Source organism: Rhinoderma darwinii, chromosome 1 (assembly GCF_050947455.1).
Source record: "Rhinoderma darwinii isolate aRhiDar2 chromosome 1, aRhiDar2.hap1, whole genome shotgun sequence".
NCBI classification, from domain to species: domain Eukaryota; kingdom Metazoa; phylum Chordata; class Amphibia; order Anura; family Rhinodermatidae; genus Rhinoderma; species Rhinoderma darwinii.
This window is the reverse complement of record NC_134687.1, coordinates 176384696-176405601: the sequence shown is the minus strand read 5'-3', so window position 1 is coordinate 176405601 and position 20906 is coordinate 176384696. Positions and strand designations below refer to the sequence as shown.

The 20906-nt window shown below is 47.3% G+C and overlaps 1 protein-coding gene across 1 annotated transcript in view; it reads right to left on the bottom strand.

Annotated features, from left to right (window-relative positions):
• TACR3 (tachykinin receptor 3) overlaps positions 1–19782 on the bottom strand; it is a 154489-nt gene extending 134707 nt beyond the window's left edge. Inside the window, exon 1 of the mRNA XM_075860611.1 lies at positions 19241–19782. Coding sequence (XP_075716726.1) covers positions 19241–19686 — 446 coding nt within the window. The 5' untranslated portion in view covers positions 19687–19782. The remainder of the gene's footprint in view (positions 1–19240) is intronic.
• Positions 19783–20906: the final 1124 nt, after the last annotated feature.

Below are 20906 nucleotides of genomic sequence, written 5' to 3'. Positions count from 1 at the left end.
GACCGACACCAACGATACGCCCAAAGAGATGAGAAGAGAAAACGACACGGGCCTTCTACAATCCGCTTTTACCCTGCCTCGACGCAGACCCTTCAAAGCCTGTCCCACTAAAAACTCTTTGGACACATCCCGAAAACCCCGCAACTTAAAACCAAAAGCCAACGCAGCAATGAAACGATTGACCTTTGCCAACGAAAACCCCGCCTCCCAGGCGTCCCCCAACCAGTACAAAAGTGCCACCAACCTGTCATGATCCGTGCTGATGTTACCCAACTCTCTTACCCACTCATCCCACTGCTTCCAACAAGCAGAATAAGCCCTCCACATCGTACATGCCAATGACCTTTCCACCAATCGCTCTACGGGACCGAAACCAGATCCCAGAGATGTTCCGGACAAGCCAAATCGAGACGCTCCGCTCCCGGTGCCAATTGACGAAATCGATCCCACTGCGAGCGAGAAAGAGCATCAGCGATACAGTTCCGTACCCCCGGCACATGTACCGCCACCACCCACGCGTTCAAAGACAAACACACCAAAACTAAATGTCGCAACAACTGAACTACCGGAGGAGAGGAGGCAGTGATATTATTAATGGCCAGTACCACCCCCATGTTGTCGCAGTAAAAACGAACCTTCTTATCCCTGAGCCTGTCCCCCCAAATGGTCGCCGCAACCACGATAGGGAACAGCTCGAGCAGGGCCAGATTCCGCGTGAGTCCACTGGACACCCAGCTAGCCGGCCGTTTTCCTGCACACCAAGGACCACCCCCATACGCTCCAAACCCACCTGCACCAGCCGCATCCGTAAAAATTTGTAAATCACTCGTATCCTGCGCTGGAGCCATCCATAGCGAGCGACCGTTATACTGACCCAAAAACTCGTCCCAAACCTGCAAATCAGCCCGATGCTCTTCCTTGAGCCGCACAAAGTGATGTGGCGCACGAACCCCCGCCGTCGCAGCCGCCAAACGTCTACTAAAAACCCTCCCCATTGGCATAATCCGGCAAGCGAAATTCAACTTCCCCAGCAGTGACTGGAGATCGTGCAACGTAATTTTTCTTAATTTACAAGCCCGACGTACCTCCTGCCTCAATGACCCTAGCTTATCCGCCGGAAGACGACACTCCATTGCCACCGAATCAATTTAAATTCCTAAAAAACAAATGGTCGATACCGGGCCCTCAGTCTTTTCAGGCGCCAAAGGGATTCCAAAATCCCTCGCAACCTTCTGCAATGAATGAAGCAAATTACCGCAAATAGGCGAACCCCCCGGGCCGATGCACAAAAAATCATCCAAGTAATGTATCAAAGAGTCGACCCCGGCTACTCCCTTCGTCACCCATTCCACAAAGCTACTAAATGCCTCGAAATATGCGCAAGAAAGGGAACACCCCATCGGAAGGCACCTATCCACATAAAAAGCCCCGTTCCAAAAACAACCCAACAACTGTTGGCTTTCTGGATGAACCAGCAACAACCGAAAAGCCGCCTCAATGTCGGTTTTTGCTAACAGCGCGCCGTGCCCCGCAACCCGAACTAGCCCCACCGCCTTGTCGAATGATGTATACACAACGGAGCACAACTCGTGATCAATCCCATCATTCACCGACGAGCCCTTGGGAAACGATAAATGCTGAATTAAACGAAATTTTTTAGGCTCTCGCTTTGGCACAATACCCAATGGAGACACCACTAAATCCTTTATTGGCGGATCAACGAAAGGCCCTGCCATGCGCCCCAACAAAACTTCTTTCAACAATTTTTCCGACACGACCTCTGCATGCAAGTAAGCCGACTTAAGATTGCGCCGCGTAACCGGAACCTCATAAGGAGGCGGAGGAATAATGAAACCAACACAAAAACCTTCGTAAATTAACTTGGCCGCAACCCTATCCGGATACTCATTTAGATACGGGACCATCCTTTCCACCCTCACCGGCGACAATCCCTTGACCAGTCGAGGAGGACTGGTACCGCTTCTTCCGCATACATTTTGTAGCCCCGTGGGATGAACCATTACATTCCGAACACACGTGCTTGAACTTACACGTGGCCCCGAACTTACACTGGCCATCGTTAAATTGCCAGCAGAATCCCAGTTTTGCCCCTGAACCTTGCCCGGCCTGGCTGGACTGACCTCCTTGGCCAACGCTCCCGGGAAAGGACTGCTTCACCGGAGCCGTAACCCTCAACCAAAGCGCAATATCCTTCTGATCCCACCGAATCGCCGGCCGAACCGCCTTACGCTGACGGAATTGTTCATCGTACCTTAACCACGCCTGCCCCCCGTATGCCCTGTGAGCTTCCCCGGCATCAAAATAGCAAAATAACGCCGAGCAATTTTCCGGCGCCTTCTCTCCGATCACACTGGCTAATATGGCAAATGCCTGCGACCAATTGACGAACGTCTGCGGGATAAGCCTATACCGCCGACGTTCCTCCTCCTCCTTCTTACTCTCGTCCCGCTTGCCTTTATCCAAATTGAATTTTGCAAGCGGCAGAAGAGAAAAAATCTCCACATACTCGTCCGTCCAGATCCGCTCGCGAACCTCCTGTTTTAAGTGTGCCCGCAACGGATCTTCGAAGCAAACATACACCTCGCCACGAGCACGATCATCAAGTCGCACCCTATCGCCATCTTTTTGCGCCTCGGTCTGCACTGATACCGCGACCGCCTCTTTAGACGCCAGCCCTTCCACAACCCCTGGACGCGACTGTAACAATCCAACCTCCCGGGGACCTTCCCGAACTACTGCCGGGGACACCGCCGTAACTACCGGCGCCGCCGCCCTATCTAGGCGCCCGACCAGTTCCCGCAAGCAACCCACTAAATCCGCTAAGCCCCCGCCGTCGCGCCCGACCGCGCTGCTACCGGCAGCCGATGCCACGCTCGCTGCCCCCCCCCACCGACACCCGACATAAAAATCGCTGGATAAGGCAAAGAAGGAGTTATGCACTCACCGGGCTGCACAGGCGCTGTGTTCCTGTCAGCCGGACAATCCTGACCTCGCCGAAAATCGTCCACTTCGTCTTCTTCCAGATCCTCTCTCGCAGACGACTGGCCATCCCACCGACATCTCCTACACGGGGACAACGACGCACTGTCCGATGGGCCGGCCACCTGCCGCCCGACCGCGGGGACCCAGACTTCCGACCGGACCTGTTGCCTCGTCGTCGCTGCAGATCTAGGCGTCCTCCTCGACGGTCTCGAGGAAGCCATCCCCCTGGCCGGAACATCACCATGCGGGGCGGCCGTAGACTGTTCTCCGGTTCTTCCATCCGATGGAGGAGGGGTGACAGGGAGCCCGGCCTGCGACCCCCTGTTTACCGCCGGACCTCGTCGCGGCTGGGGATTCCTGCCAGGACGCAGGGCCTGGGAATATGCGGCCCTCCCAGCTGCCTGGCCTGCAGCGTCCTTTAACGGGCTCCCCTTGCGACACCGTGTCTGCGGGACCACCTCCGGGCTGAGGCGTTCTGGAGGGCGGGACCGCCGGGAGCGACGGGGAGACCCGGCCCGAGCCACCATCGCCCCTGACGACGCTCTCTGCCTCATGCGGGCTGGAGCGCGTGTTTCCGACTCCCCCCCGCCGCTACAGCACTGGCACTAGGGAGGGGGCCGGGGGAGGGGAGCCTGTCCCCCTGATCAACAGACCTCGGGCGCCGGGCGATGCTTCACCCGGGATCCTTGCCAGTGCGGCCACGGTCTCCTCTAACCAGCCGGGACCGTGGAATGCAGCTGCCGCACGCAGCTGCTCAAGCATGCCAACCTCCGACATGACAGGTAGGCAAAGAGCAGGGCAGCAGTGGGAGCTTATGAAAATTATTTGTTTCTCCTCCCGCTGCTTCCGGCTCAATGCCGAAAACAGCGGGTAGACCAGTTACGTCCCCTAACTCCTCCCTACCTCTCATCTACCTCCCGCTTGCATCTCCCTCTTGTTAACCCTTTCCCTCCTAGGTCTTGTCATGGAGGCTTCCCCCTGAAGCCCTGCGGGCTGCGTCCAGCCTCTTCTATATGCAAAGCCTGTAACTCTGACAGTTCAATGGTTCTTGCAATCTCCTGCAGACTGGGAAGTGTCAGATTGGGTTCTCTTAGCAATCTCCTTCTGAGGTGCAAGGAGGTGCATTTCTCAATAACCTGATCTCTGATTATTTCTTCACTTAGTGCACCAAAATCACAAGACTTTGCAAGATATTTTAACCGGGTCACATAACTGTCAATGGTTTCCCCCATTTCTTGTATTGCCTGTCTAAACTGATATCTTTCAAATGGAATGTTTTTCTTTGGGCCAAAGTACTCGCTCAGTCTGTTCATAGCTGTCTCATAGTCTGAATCTTCCCCTATTTCTCCCAGGATTTCAAAAATGTCCTGGACTTCTGGTCCCGCTAGATGCAACAGCAATGCTCTTTTCTGTGCAGGTGCAGTCACCCCTGTGGCTGCATCATAGAAGTTAAATCCTTTTTTATATTTGTCCCACCGCTGTGACAAACTAGTGTGGTCCCCAGACACATCGAAAGGTCCAATTGCTGGTAAATCAAGCAATCCAGCCATCCTCGTCGCCAAAATGTAGTGTATGACACAGGTTATCAGGGCCAGACTTCAGGATGCAGCCTTATTCTCCATTAGGCAATACACAGACTGACCACACCCAGCACTCTGGTCCAAGTCACATAACATTGTAACAATATGCAGCCAGCAATTTAACAAATTAATGCCCCAGATACTACATATAGTGCATTTTATATTTTACTATAGACTTAAATGTAACATTGGGCCACACTAAAAAAGCATGAAAAAAGTGTCACTAAAACGCCACAATGTGTGAATCCAGCTGCTCTCTGTTGCCACCTGCTGCTGAAGACATGACCTTGCATGGTTTACCTAATTTGAATGTAGTTGTAGGGGATTCTGTAATCATGAAGACGGAAAGAATAATTTGTCGCCAAGACCGCCTCAACCGAATGGTTTGCTGTCTTCCTGGTGCCAGGGTTCGTCATGTGGTGGAACGGGTAGATAAATTACTGGGAGGGGCTGGTGATGATCCAGCTGTGGTGGTCAATGTGGGAACCAACGACAGAATAAATGGTAGGTGGGGGAGCCTTAAGAATAATTTTAAAGAACTAGGCTACAAGCTGAAGGCAAGGACCTCCAAGGTAGTATTCTCAAGAATACTGCCCTGTGCCATGCGCATCACAGGAAAGACAGCGGGAGCTCAGGGAGTTAAATGCATGGCTTAAGTCTTGGTGTAGAGGAGAAGGCTTTGGGTTCCTAGAGCACTGGGCTGACTTTTCATTGGGGTACAAACTGTATTCTGCAGATTATTTCCACCTAAATGAAGGGGGTCCGCTGTGCTGGGGGAGAGAATTCTAGCTGGGGTGGCGGAGAATTTAAACTAGGGCTGAGGAGGGAGGTCAATGTAGAAAATAAAGGGGTAGTTAGGTTAGAGAGGGGTCAGACTATATTGGTGGGGGGGAGACTGTGGGGAGGGGGACTAGACAATTGGATAAGGAGATCCTTTTGTTACAAAACAGCAATGAAAACCAAAATGCACAAATAATTTCAAATAATCACATTTCTGATACCAAACGTGGCAATTTGAAATGCAAGTTAAAGTGCATGTTCACATGTGCCAGAAGTCTAGCAAGCAAAATGGGGGAGCTAGAGGCTGTCATGCCCATGGCCGCGGGCCGTCAGGCTCACTAACCTCCTGATGGCCGCAGCCATAGATTTGCGGGCAATGGCCCCGCTTACCTCGGCCGGGTCCCATAGGGTGCGCACGCACGATCGTGCCGGCTCTTAAAGGGCCAGCGCGCGCACCTGAGTTAAAATCAAAATTAACCCATCAGCACCCTGAACTATAAGAGGGGCCCAGCACCTTCCTGCCTTGCCTGAGCGTTGTTGTCTTACCTTAAGCTTGTCTAAGCAAATGGTCTCCTAGTGTTTCCCAGTTCCCACTGTTTCCCGTTCCTGCTACCTGTAACCTGTATCCCGTGAAATCCTGGTCAAGTGCCGTGTTGAGCTGAAGTCGTGCTGTGCTGTATACCACGCCTGGTACCTGCCTGCTGCCTAGTCCCAGCCGAGCCTGTCTTGCTACTGTCTGAGCTACCACAGGTACACTATACAAACTATAGACTGTGACCTGTGTCCTGTTGGCCACCTGCCACACCATCAAGGCGGTACGGCCCAGTGGGTCCATGTACCCAACGTGACAGAGGCCTTGGTACTGGAGGAACATATTGATATAGTTGGTGTCGCTGAAACATGGCTAGACTCTTCTCATGAATGGGCTGTAAATCTACAGGGTTTTACACTGTTTCGGAAAGACAGGACAAATAGGAATGGCGGTAGTGTATGTGTAATGGTGGGGGGGGTAGGGAAACGGACAAGTGAGCCCTAATCTACCCGCCACTCTGTCCCTGCCTACTTGCAACGACCCGCCCTAGGCGACGGGGTACAACTGGGCGGCGGTCCCTGCGCTCAGTAAGTGCATGACAAACACGACAAACAAACAAGGGAATACAAGCAAGGGAAATGGGCAGTTGCTCGCGGAAACACCGTGAGCAACAGAGTAGTGAACGAGCCGAGTCAAGCCAGGAGAGTGCGAGGTACAAAGCGAAAAGCAGAAGAGTAGTCGGTAAGCCGGGGTCTGTATGGAGCAGGATCAAAAAGTAGCAGGAGCTGTAGCTGGGCCAGGAAACCTCAAGGAAAGAATTCACAAGCACAGATGGACAGGAAGAGCAGGCTTAAATAGACCGAGGGCGGGAGCTAGCTGAGTCTGGCCAGGTTGCGATAGGCTCTCCCACTCCTAAGCCTGCCAGCCTGAGTGGAGGAAGCTGGTGTCTGTCTCAGGGATGTACACTCAGGTGTTGACTGATTAATTCTGGGAATTAACCCCGAAGCAGTGCCTGGCAGATCCTTTACAGTACCCCCCCTTTTATGAGGGGCCACCGGACCCTTTCTAAGTGGACCTGGCTTACTGGGGAAACGCAGGTGGAACCTCCTGACCAATACCCCAGCGTGAACATCCCGGGCGGGTACCCAAGTCCTCTCCTCGGGCCCGTATCCTCTCCAATGGACCAGGTACTGGAGGGAGCCTTGGACCATCTTGCTGTCCACGATCCTGGCCACCTCAAATTCCACCCCCTCAGGGGTGAGGACGGGAACAGGAGGTTTCCTCGAGGGGGCCAAGGACGGGGAGCAGCGTTTCAGGAGGGAGGCATGAAACACGTTGTGTATACGAAAAGACGGGGGTAACTCCAGCCGGAAAGAGACAGGACTGAGGACCTCAATGACCTTATACGGCCCAATAAACCGGGGAGCAAACTTTTTGGACGGAACCTTGAGACGCAAGTTCCTGGATGACAACCACACCAGATCCCCGACCACAAACAGGGGGTTAGCAGAACGTCTTCTATCGGCCTGAGCCTTCTGTATGCTCTGGGACGCCTCTAGGTTCTTCTGAACCTGGGCCCAGACTGTGCACAGATCCCGATGAACGACCTCCACCTCGGGATTGTTGGAACAACCAGGTGAAACGGAGGAGAACCGTGGATTAAACCCAAAATTACAGAAAAAGGGAGAGACCCCTGACGAGTTACTGACCCGGTTATTAAGGGAAAATTCGGCGAGGGGAATGAAAGAAACCCAATCAAATTGACAGTCAGAGACAAAACATCTTAAGTATTGTTCTAGAGACTGATTAGTCCTCTCCGTTTGGCCATTGGTTTCAGGATGGAAAGCAGAGGAGAAGGACAGATCAATCCCCAACTTATTACAGAAGGCTCTCCAAAACAATGAAACAAATTGTACCCCCCTGTCAGAAACAATATTGACGGGGACCCCATGGAGACGCAGGATGTGTTTGATAAACAAGGTAGCCAACGTCTTGGCGTTGGGTAGTTTCTTGAGGGGCACAAAGTGGCACATTTTACTGAAGCGGTCTACCACCACCCACACCACCGACTTGCCTTGGGATGGAGGCAAATCGGTGATAAAATCCATGGAGATATGTGTCCAAGGTCTCTGGGGAATGGGCAACGAACGCAGTAAGCCCGCTGGTCGGGACCTGGGAGTCTTGGACCTGGCACAAACCTCACAGGCGGCGACGTAGGCCTTAACGTCTTTAGGCAAACCAGGCCACCAATAATTTCTGGTAATGAGGTGTTTGGTACCCAGGATGCCTGGATGGCCAGATAGTGCGGAGTCGTGATTTTCCCTAAGTACCCTTAGCCGGAATTGCAGGGGAACAAACAGCTTGTTCTCAGGAAGGTTCCCAGGAGCTGAACCTTGATCAGCAGCAATTTCAGAGACTAAATCGGACTCGATAGAGGAAATGACTATACCTGGAGGCAAAATACAAACAGGATCTTCCTCCGAAGGAGGGCTGGCCATGAAGCTACGCGACAGTGCATCCGCCTTAATATTTTTAGACCCGGCCCTATAGGTAACCAAAAAATTGAATCTGGTAAAAAACAACGCCCATCGAGCTTGTCTCGGGTTTAGCCTCCGGGCAGATTCTAGGAAAACCAGATTCTTGTGGTCGGTAAGGACCGTTACCTGGTGCCTAGCCCCCTCCAGGAAGTGGCGCCACTCTTCAAATGCCCATTTAATGGCTAAAAGTTCGCGGTTGCCAATATCATAGTTACACTGCGTGGGCGAAAACTTCCTAGAAAAGTAAGCACAGGGGCGGAGATGGGTGAGGGAGCTGGTACCCTGGGACAAGACGGCCCCCACTCCCACCTCGGACGCGTCAACCTCCACAATAAATGGCTCCCTTTGGTTGGGCTGAACCAGCACGGGGGCCGAGATAAAGCACTTCTTGAGGGTCTCAAAAGCCTGGACGGCCTCAGGGGGCCAATGGAGGACATCAGCACCCTTGCGAGTGAGGTCCGTAAGAGGCTTAGCGACGACCGAGAAGTTAGCAATAAATCTCCTGTAATAGTTAGCGAACCCCAAAAAACACTGTAGCGCTTTCAGGGAGGCAGGTTGGACCCATTCAGCCACAGCCTGAACCTTGGCAGGGTCCATGCGGAATTCATGAGGAGTGAGGATTTGACCTAAAAATGGTATCTCCTGTACCCCAAATACACATTTTTCGATTTTGGCAAACAGTTTGTTTTCTCGAAGGACCTGGAGCACTTTCCTGACATGCTCTATGTGGGAGGACCAGTCCCTGGAAAACACCAATATGTCATCAAGGTACACTACAAGAAATATCCCCAGGTAATTTCTCAAAATCTCATTTATGAAGTTCTGGAAGACCGCAGGGGCATTGCACAACCCAAAGGGCATGACGAGGTATTCGAAATGGCCTTCGGGCGTGTTAAACGCAGTCTTCCACTCATCCCCCTCTTTGATGCGAATAAGGTTATACGCCCCCCGTAGATCCAATTTAGAGAACCATTGGGCCCCCTGAACCTGATTAAAGAGATCAGGAATCAAAGGAAGGGGATACTGGTTCCTTACCGTGACCTTATTCAGGCCACGGTAGTCAATGCATGGCCTAAGACCCCCATCCTTCTTCCCTACGAAGAAGAAGCCAGCACCTACCGGAGAAGAAGAGGGACGAATGTAACCCTTGGCCAGGGATTCCTGGATATACTCCCTCATGGCTTCACGTTCGGGACAAGAAAGGTTAAATATCCTACCCTTAGGAAGCTTAGCTCCTGGTACCAATTCGATAGCGCAATCGTATTCTCTATGAGGCGGTAATACTTCGGAGGCCTCTTTAGAGAAAACATCAGCGAAGTCCTGAACAAACTCGGGTAGCGTATTCACCTCCTTAGGGGGAGAAATAGAATTAACAGAAAAACATGACGTACAACATTCATTACCCCATTTGGTTAGCTCCCCAGTATTCCAGTCAAACGTAGGATTATGCAACTGCAACCAGGGAAGACCTAGAACCAAATCGTACGATAATCCCTGCATCAATAGTACAGAGCATTGCTCCAAATGCATGGAGCCAACAAGGAGTTCAAAAACAGGGGTATGCTGTGTAAAATAACCATTAGCAAGAGGAGTGGAGTCGATACCCACTACCGGAACAGGTTTAGGCAAATCAATCAGAGGCATAGCGAGAGACATAGCAAATTCCACAGACATGATATTAGTAGAGGACCCTGAATCCACGAAGGCACTGCCGGTAGCAGACCTACCACCAAAAGAGACCTGAAAGGGAAGCAATATCTTAGTACGTTTCATATTTACGGGAAATACCTGTGCGCCCAAGTGACCTCCCCGATGATCACTTAGACGCGGGAGCTCTCTGACAGCATTCTTACGCTTGGGACAGTTGTTTACTTGATGCTTGACATCCCCACAGTAGAAGCAGAGACCATTCTTCCTGCGGAATTCTCTACGTTGTTGAGGGGACACGGAGGCCCCGAGTTGCATAGGTATTTCTGAGTCTTTAGGGGAGAAACGAAGCAACGGGACTTCGGGAGGCATCATGGGGGAGTCGGAGGAAAAAACACATAAACGTTCACGTTGTCGTTCCCTGAGACGTCGGTCAAGTCGTACCACTAAAGCCATAACCTGGTCTAAGGAGTCAGAAGAGGGATAACTAACTAGCAGGTCTTTCAGGGCATTCGACAGACCCAACCTAAACTGGCACCTTAAGGCAGGGTCATTCCACCGAGAAGCTACGCACCACTTCCTAAAGTCAGAGCAATACTCCTCAACAGGTCTCTTACCCTGACGTAAGGTCACCAGCTGACTCTCGGCAAAGGCAGTTCTGTCAGTCTCGTCATAAATAAGTCCGAGGGCAGAAAAGAAACAATCAACGGAGGAAAGTTCAGGGGCGCCAGGAGCCAAGGAGAAGGCCCACTCTTGGGGCCCTTCCTGGAGCCGGGACATAATTATACCCACCCGCTGGCTCTCAGAACCTGAGGAGTGAGGCTTTAAGCGAAAGTAAAGCCTACAACTCTCCCGAAAGGAGAGAAAAGCCCTCCGGTCACCTGAGAACCGGTCGGGCAACTTGAGGTGGGGTTCAAGGGGTGCGGTGAGGGGAACTACCAAGGTAGCATCAGGCTGGTTGACCCTCTGAGCCAGGGCCTGGACCTGTAGGGAGAGACCCTGCATTTGCTGAGCCAGGGTTTCACGGGGTTCCATAATGGTGTCAGGGACCAGGGTAGACTAGGTATAGGGCTTGTGAATTTGTAATGGTGGGGGGGGGGTAGGGAAACGGACAAGTGAGCCCTAATCTACCCGCCACTCTGTCCCTGCCTACTTGCAACGACCCGCCCTAGGCGACGGGGTACAACTGGGCGGCGGTCCCTGCGCTCAGTAAGTGCATGACAAACACGACAAACAAACAAGGGAATACAAGCAAGGGAAATGGGCAGTTGCTCGCGGAAACACCGTGAGCAACAGAGTAGTGAACGAGCCGAGTCAAGCCAGGAGAGTGCGAGGTACAAAGCGAAAAGCAGAAGAGTAGTCGGTAAGCCGGGGTCTGTATGGAGCAGGATCAAAAAGTAGCAGGAGCTGTAGCTGGGCCAGGAAACCTCAAGGAAAGAATTCACAAGCACAGATGGACAGGAAGAGCAGGCTTAAATAGACCGAGGGCGGGAGCTAGCTGAGTCTGGCCAGGTTGCGATAGGCTCTCCCACTCCTAAGCCTGCCAGCCTGAGTGGAGGAAGCTGGTGTCTGTCTCAGGGATGTACACTCAGGTGTTGACTGATTAATTCTGGGAATTAACCCCGAAGCAGTGCCTGGCAGATCCTTTACAGTATGTCTGTATGTGAGAAGTGACATGAGGAGGTTGAAACCTTGTGGGTGGAATTACAAAGGGAGGTAAACACTGAAAAAATGTTGGTGTAATCTATAGACCCCCCAATATAACTGAGGAGATGTAAGTTCAGCTATATAAACAGATGGAGCGGGCTGCACAGGCGGGTACTGTAGAGATAATGGGAGATTTTAATTACAGGGATATTAATTGGTGTCATGGTTCGGCTACAACTGCCAAAGGGAGACATTTCCTCAACCTGTTGCAGGGAAATTTTATGGGCCAGTTTGTGGTAGACCCGACTAGAGGTGAAGCTCTGTTGGATTTGGTCATTTCTAATAATGCAGAGCTTGTTGGGAACAAAAATAGAGAAAAAAGGGGGGGGGGAGGAGTCCTCCAGCTCACCTGACACTGTGGATTGTGTCGCTGCAGCGTCCGGATCCTCGTGTCGGCACACGATATGAAGCAGGTAAGGAAAGGAGAGATGTGGACCAGCGCTGCGTGAGGTTTAAAATGGAAGCGGGTTTCCAAGTTTAATGTTCTTAGTTTAAAAGGTAGTCCAGAGAGAGTTAGTCCTGGTGTGTGGGTAAGCGGGCGGTGGTATCCTCGGAGCCTACGCGTTTCGGATGCAACTGCGTCCTTAGTCTTGGCTGAAATGTATTACATTGTATGACATTTCAGCCAAGACTAAGGACGCAGTTGCATCCGAAACGCGTAGGCTCCGAGGATACCACCGCCCGCTTACCCACACACCAGGACTAACTCTCTCTGGACTACCTTTTAAACTAAGAACATTAAACTTGGAAACCCGCTTCCATTTTAAACCTCACGCAGCGCTGGTCCACATCTCTCCTTTCCTTACTTGTTGGGAACGTCAATGTTAGTGAAAACCTCAGTAACAGTGATCAGTGATCAGTTAATATAGTTATATTTTACCTGGGTCCTCTAATATTCAACTTATTTATTAATGATATAGAGGATAGTGTTAATAGCACTATTTATATTTTTGCAGATGACACCAAGCTATGAAGTATTGTTCAGTCAATACAAGATGTTTGTATATTGCAAGCTGATTTGGACACACTAAGTGTTTGGTCATACACTTGGCAAATTAGGTTTAATGTAGATAAATTTAAAGTTATGCACCTGGGTACGAACAACCTGCACACATTATATGTCCTAGGGGGAGCTACACTGAGGGAGTCACTTGTTGAGAACAATCTGGGTGTACTTGTAGATCATAAACTAAATAACAGCATGCAATGTCAATCAGCTGCTTCTAAGGCCAGCAAGATATTGTCGTGTATCAAAAGAGGCATGGACTCGCAGGACAGGGATATAATATTACCACTTTACAAAGCATTAGTGAGGCCTCATCTAGAATATGCAGTTCAGTTCTGGGCTCCAGTTCATAGAAAGGATGCCCTGGAGTTGGAAAAAATACAAAGAAGAGCAACAAAGCTAATAAGTGGCATGGAGAATCTAACTTATGAGGAAAGATTAAAAGAATTAAACCTATTTAGCCTTGAAAAGAGATGACTAAGGGGGGACATGATTAACTTATATAAATATATAAATGGCACATACAAAAAATATGGTGAAATCCTGTTCCATGTAAAACCCCCTCAAAAAACAAGGGGGCACTCCCTCCGTCTAGAGAAAAAAAGGTTCAATCTGCAGAGACGACAAGCCTTCTTTACTGTGAGAACTGTGAATCTATGGAATAGCCTACCGCAGGAGCTGGTCACAGCAGGGACAGTAGATGGCTTTAAAAAAGGCTTAGATAATTTCCTAGAACTAAAAAATATCAACTCCTATGTCAATGTGTAGAAATTTTTCCCTTCCCTTTGCCCATCCCTTGGTTGAGCTTGATGGACATGTGTCTTTTTTCAACCATACTAACTATGTAACTATGAATGGGCAAGGCACAGAAAGTAGTTGTGATGAGTTCACCAGTGACATTTAGCATCTTCCCTTATGTATCCTGGCTCAAAACACCAGCCTATTGTCTCAGCAGTCAGATTTCTTGTATCCCTGACAACATTTTACATTACATGTAATTATATATCTGCTGTTCTCTTGCTGACCTGAACTATTTCCTGATCTAGCTATTAACCTCTGTGTGCTTTAACCTATACCACTCCCGTGAGTCAGCATCACACATGTGACTGTCTGATTATAATTTGGCCTGGCCAACAATAGTGTACTTATGCTTTAGGTTTCTCAGGCTGCTACTAATGGAGGTTATTCAGGAAACTGCAAACCCTTGCATAGCCCCAAGTCAAATCTAATACCAACCCTGTGGGTCAAAACTACTGGTTCATGACCGTAGGATTTGGAGCTCTGGTTATTCCACATAAATGAAGGTTGGATTCTTTTGATCAAAAACAGAGGCATTTAAGTATACAAGAGATCAGGGTCAGATTAAGGTAGGTGGAGGCCCCTGGGTAAAAAATTTGGTGTGGGGCCCCACATAATTGAAATTGTTATACTTCCTTCTGCTAAATTTTCTCCTGGCTTTGGCTCAAAAAAATGCAGCAAAATATGCACCAAAAAAATCGGCGTTTCCGCAACGTGATTCCTAAGCCTCAGGCCAGAGCCACACGGGTCGAGTTCGCGGCAGGTTAGCCACTACGTCATTGATGGTGGCGAACCCACTGCATTTTACAGTGGCAGTTCAGTGGATGGGATTTTAACAAATCACATCTACTTACTACAGAAAAAAACTGTGTTTTTCACTGTGGGTTTAGAACCCGCAACATGTCAGTTGTTTGATGTTGGTTTGTGCGCGTATTTCAACCTTTACAATGCAAAAGTTGAAATTCTGCAAGCAAAAAGGGCCATTAAAAATGTGGCACAAACCAGCCAATTTCAGCGGGCTTATGCCACGTGCAGAACCACTGCGGAATGTCCGCAACGGATAACCCACAGCAGACCTGCCCCATGTGACCTTAGCTTTTGGGTGGATTCGCACATGGAATCATTTTATATCACGGACAAATCTGCCACAAAAACTCCATGTCTTATATATAGATTTTCTACAGATTTCACCTTTTGCAAGGCGTGAAATACACAGGGAGACTGTCTCAAAATGTAAGACATGTGGATTTTGCAGTAGATTTGTTTGTGGTGTAAAATTATGCCATGTGTGAATCCATCCTAAGAATTCTAGGATTGTCTGTAGTCTTATCCAGCATCCGTATGGCCCTTTTATTGCACAGTTTGTCTAAACTAATCTACAGATGCCCTTTTGGCAAATGCGAGGTAAATTTTATAAATACTCATAAGAATAAAATGGTGGAGAGTGTAGGTTTTTTGTCACCAGTAGTCACTACAGATGGAAAACATCCCACCATTTTATCCAAGATGGCCAAATATAGAAGAACATAGATAACCTCTATCAGATATTTTTTAACACAAGGCTAATTCCAATACATGATTTGCTGAGAAAAAAAGTATAATTTCTTTCCATCCTTAGGCCTCACAGACAAGTGAATTGTCTCAGTATTTGAGCGTCCATATTATGGATGTGCCTCCTGGCCCTATCTATGATGCTCTGCAGTCTTGGTCAGTAGACCCGCAATCGGGCTGGGATCCACATCTGTAATATGGATGCTCAAATACTGAGACAATTCACTTGTCTGTGAGAGCCCTCAGGGTATATTCAGACTTATGTTGTTTTGTTTTTTTCCAAACAACCTGCCACCGCCATGATTTTGACGTAGTTGTGGGCTTGCGTCAATAAACCTTGACATGATCACTAGGTCACTTTAATCTGAAATATATTAAAGGAAGAAGCGCCTCATGGTACAGAACTACCAAAAACAGTGAAGAGACTGTAAACACAGGTGTAAGAATAATCCTCACCTGGGGTAGTTGTGCGGTATCCAGGCACAACACAGTTTAAGAGCAAAATAAATATTGTAGTTGCTGCTGCTTCCTAGCCAATGGCACCACAAAGCTCCACCGCGTCGTTTTGCATTCAGACGAGAAATATTTTTGGGAAGTCAAACAGTGTTACTTCATCAAGAAGGTGGTAATGAAACTCGCTTGGTTATAATTCAGTCTTTAAAAGGGTGACGCGTTTCAGGTGTTGAAAGGTGTCACCCCATTAAAGACTGTATTATAACCAAGCAAGTTTCATTACCTCCTTCTTGATGAAGTAGCGCTGTTTGACTTCCAAAAATGTTTTCTCATCTGAATAATCACTAGATCAGTCTGACATAGTGGTCATGTCACGGTTTATTGACTACCTCAAAATCTTGTCAGAATATACCATCATACAACAGGACAGCCTGGTGTCCTTCACCCCACACCACTTTGGGACAATGGGACAAAGTTTTTTACTGCTGCAGATCACATTGTAAATTGAGTACATTTTTACATGTACTGAATCCTGAGGCAGGGAGGGCATTGCAGAAGAATGCAATGGGGCTTTAATAGAAACAACCCTCTGTCTGATGAGAGACTGAAGCCACTCTTACTGTACCTACCTAGCTAGCTAAAACCTTTTTCTTTCTCACCTTTTTTCACTCCAATGCTGAAAGCCCCCTCTCTGCTGTTTTTTTCCAGTCCACTGAGACTGAGTTGAGATGTAGCTGCCCCTGCCTACACAATCTCTTTACTAGATGTAGAAAGTCACAAATGAAGTCACTATCACAGATTAGTTCTCTTTGCGCAGCAATAAATAGTTGGGGGAGAAGCTCCCAACTCACTGCTGCACAGAGTAACTTAGGCTAGGGAGGTTGCTGGTAGGGTGCAATGACAGCGCTGGGCAGATTAGTTCTTCTGCCTGGTAGTTTATCTTGTGCATGCAAGAAATAACTAGGGGGGAGCTCTCCACTCTACTGTCTGAGCAGCAGTGACTTACAAAGAGAAGACACAGCAGGTTCTCCAGCAGCGAAGTCCAGAACCATGTATAGGGGTTGTAGGGTTATAGGATGAATACCTGGGGTCAAATTAGACTCCGCTCCTTTGTTTAGCCCTACATCAAATCCATTAACAAAGTGGCTTCACACCACCCATAGCAGGCCCCATGACAGTCTCACTATCCACATCCAAAAAAAAAAAAAAAAGTATGTCTTTGAAGAGTATGTAAGATTACTCATGTTTAATTTCTAGGTAAGAACATCTCACAAAATTATTTATTATGGCCAACACATGAGACATCTGCATAGAAACGAACTTTTACATTCTCTGAGCACTAAATTAATTCAACCAGATAGCTTGATGAATCAAGTCAGAGAGACGCTTAATAGCAATCACAAACAGTAGGGGGGAAGGTGACAACCTTGGCAAGCTCCTCTTCTTAGATCAAAGGTGATACCTCCCTGTGGAGCAGCGCACCACTTCCCTTCCTTGTCGACGGCTGCTCTTGTATAGCAGCACCTTCGACACGTCCTTTTGCAGCCTCAAATGGTTTCCATGTCAACAAGTGTGGCCCAATGAGATAATTGAGAGCAGGGTGTTTTAAGGGGCATCGCTTTCCAGACTTTGCCTGAATCTCAGGGTTAGTGACCTCTGAATGCTTGAAGTATTGACTTGCATTGTGTCTTTTGTTTCTGGCTACAAGTTTTGCTACTATTTGCCATTCAGATTGTATGCCTTGTATCTTTCTCATGTACTCTCTATTATTGACCTCAGCTCCATCTCCTGACTATGTCTTGGATTTTTCCCAGTACCTCTGCCCATCTCAGACTGTTTTTACAATATTAATCATCCGTTATTCTGACCAGTGTATCTACTCTACACCTTGACATCTTCTAAAGCCCACCTGCCACTGCTCAGTAACTACTTCGGTGACCTAGGGATCAAAATGGCAAAGTCCATATCTCTTTGCAGGGCTTAAGGGTAAGGAATGGTAGGGTTCCTTACACTCTAAACCCTGGCTTAGTCAGTATAAAAAGTTTGCAGCATAGAGGTTCCACTTTCATGCTGAGTTCTATAACAAAAGGTTTCCAAAGCATATCTGCTAGCTATCATTCTAGGCTTGGGCCAGGGATGTAAATGTCCAATCTAAATTAAAAAAAGGGGGTTCCAAAATCTAACTTCTCTAGCAATACCAAGTTATATAGCTACTCTAGAGAATACAATTCATTGGCAGTTTCCATGAAGACCATTACCTTAAAGCCATTATTTATGTGTCGTAACTGTAGATTCATATACAGCCTTCTAAAGTTAACTGCCATGAACTTTTCAGACACCATGACTGTTAGTGGGTTCCCTCAGTAAGGGCTTTTGCTACTAGGCGAGGATAGGAAAGTTTATTTAGAAGAAAAAAAATCTTCCTAGGATCTTGCATTATGACTAATAGATGAGAGTCATGAATGGTGAACCGACATTTATAAAACAGAATTCCCTGACAGGGGATTTGAAAAAGTGTTTTCTAAACCAGGCAACCTTTCAAAGTATATATGAATACGGAATGTATCAAGTTAAACATGCCAAAAAAAAAATCAGCAATGTTATATGCAAGCTGTTGTCAGCGCTAGCTTTCATGAAAGATAGACTTTTCTTCATTTCTCTAGTTCATTCTTAAAACAAACATGAACTGCAATACCACTTCATCTGTATAGCTCATAAATTAATCTCCACTTGTAAAATCGAAAATTACTTCTCAAAATCAAATGTCTGGAAATTATTTGACATGGACAAAGTGGATTATTAGTGGGCATGTGGTAATCTGTCTGCAGCACCACAGTGGTGCATGTACTTTAATGCCCAGTAAGCACATATCTAATCAGCAACCACTAGTTTACAATAGGATAGTAAAATAGGAGATTTAAATATGAATTTATTATTTTGAAAATGTTATAACTTTTCATTTGCAAACTAGCGCAATATAATAGACACTGCGATCCATGTATCATTCTGACTTCAAATGTTTCCTGTATGTTAGAAAATATGTCACTTATAGAATCAGCCATATTTACCTATGTCATGCACCGTTCTTTTCCTCACCAAACAACCAATAGGTCAGATATTTTGCAACTTGTAATACTGAGACACATATAAACTCTTTAAACTCTAATAAAATACATGTACGATAAAGCTACCCTGAAGTCTCAACAGATTCATTCAATTCTCTGCAATTTGTAAAAAATTAATCTGTAGACCCCTTTTTGGTGGCATTAAAATTAGAACTAACTTGTCATTTGACCACATGAATACATTATACATGTTGCAATATTCTCAAGTCACAGCTTTTTACTTTAAAAATATTGTGAGAACTATTATTTATGTTTATTTTTTTAAATGGTACAATGTGTTAAATAATATGTTACATTGTAAACCCCATCGTTTCCTATATACTTGCTCTATTTGACAGTTCTAGGCTGATTTACATGTTTTAGACACATCAATATTCATGCACAAAACTATATTTTCACACATACATTATTGTACGGTATAACAATCTTATAGACATGTATGAAAATGAAAATATAATATTGGACAAAGATCAACTAAAAATGACAGTGTGTTTCACGTGGACCTGTGTTGGATCACTCACCTATCCACAGCTATAGCAGACATGGAGTAGATGCTGGCAAAGATAGCTGTAATTGGGAAGAAGTTGTGGAATCTACAATATGCCTCTCCGAAGTACCATTCATTGTGAAGAGCGTATATGAAATTCACCAAGGTATTGAAAGCAGCCATTGATGCATCAGAGAAAGCCAGGCTGACCAGAAAATAGTTTGTGACTGTCCTCATTCTTTTGTGAGCTAGTATGATCCACATGACAATAATATTACCGAATACAGCTACAGCCACCATTAATCCATAAGCCAATGACCAAAGGGCTATACGCCAGGGAGGTTGCACAAATCTATGAGAAACTGGGGAAGTGACATTAGTAGTTTGGGTCACATTCTTCTGCCATAGCAAACCTTCCCCAAGTGGAGCAAAAATTCCCACTCCATCCACTGCTGTCACATTTATTGGAGGAGAGGTCATAGTTAACCCTTCTATTGACGCAAAAACCTTGTAACAGTTCAGATGATCAGTATAGGAATATCAAGGAAAGGTCCATCATAAAGTCAACTAAATGCTGTTTCTACACGTTTCCAAGAATAAACGCAGGGGAAACGGAAGATAAAAACTTCTTGTCAAGTTCCCCACCAGCCAGCTAAGAACAAGTGAAGGTAAAGACAGCTGTACAAGGCTTTTATAGAATGTCTCCTCCAATGTCTGGGAAAATGCCTGTGACATCACAGTAAGGAGGGGGACGAGTAAAAGACCACCGGGTGCTCTTCTGCACGCCTGCATGGTGCACAGGTAGGCTCAGCAGCGCTTACACATCCCTCTGGCAGAGCAGTGCCAGCCAGTGTTTGTCACTGGTGCCAGGATGCTAGTGCCACCATGCCCGCAGCTTGCTGTGATGCTGCGCTGTGTATTTACTGAGAGCGTGAGGTCCGTAGTGCTGAAATGTCTCGTTGCCGACGCTGCTGCACAGTATAGAAGACATTTACGGAATATAAACCCACTCCCATAGCTGTTGGTAAGCACCAGACCTCTCTATCTGTTTTTGTGTAATCCACCAGGGTCCATGCTGAAGTTACTAGAGCGATTCTTCCAGGAAGACGGCTGTAAGACCAGTGTAAACTGAGCTATTGGCTGCCTGGATGAAGAATAACTATAGTGTGCGGCTAATCCGCGTCTAACACACTGCTCAGTGCACTAGGACGGCCGTTAACCCCGCATATACTGATGCTCATCTGAAAAGAATCAGAGAAATTAGATGTTTTCTTGCTAATCATAAAATAAGCAGAGTTTTAGGCATAAATAAATATAAAACGCAGGCTACTTGATCACATATCAACACATTTACAGTGTTATTGCCCTCCTCCACTATCCACACTCATGTCTGCTCGGCAAAGTACAGCACTTATTATATCAATGAAGAAAGCTGCTGCTATAAAGCCTACATTTCCTGACTATAGCAATATATATTCTCCACACTCTGCCAAATGCTCAGTTACAGATGCAGGCTGTGCTCTATTGCCATATGTGGACTCAAGAAATGTGTTCGTTCTATCTATCTATCTATCTATCTATCTATCTATCTATCTATCTATCTATCTATCTATCTATCTATCTATCTATCTATCTGTCTGTCTGTCTGTCTGTCTGTCTGTCTGTCTGTCTGTCTGTCTGTCTGTCTGTCTGTCTGTCTA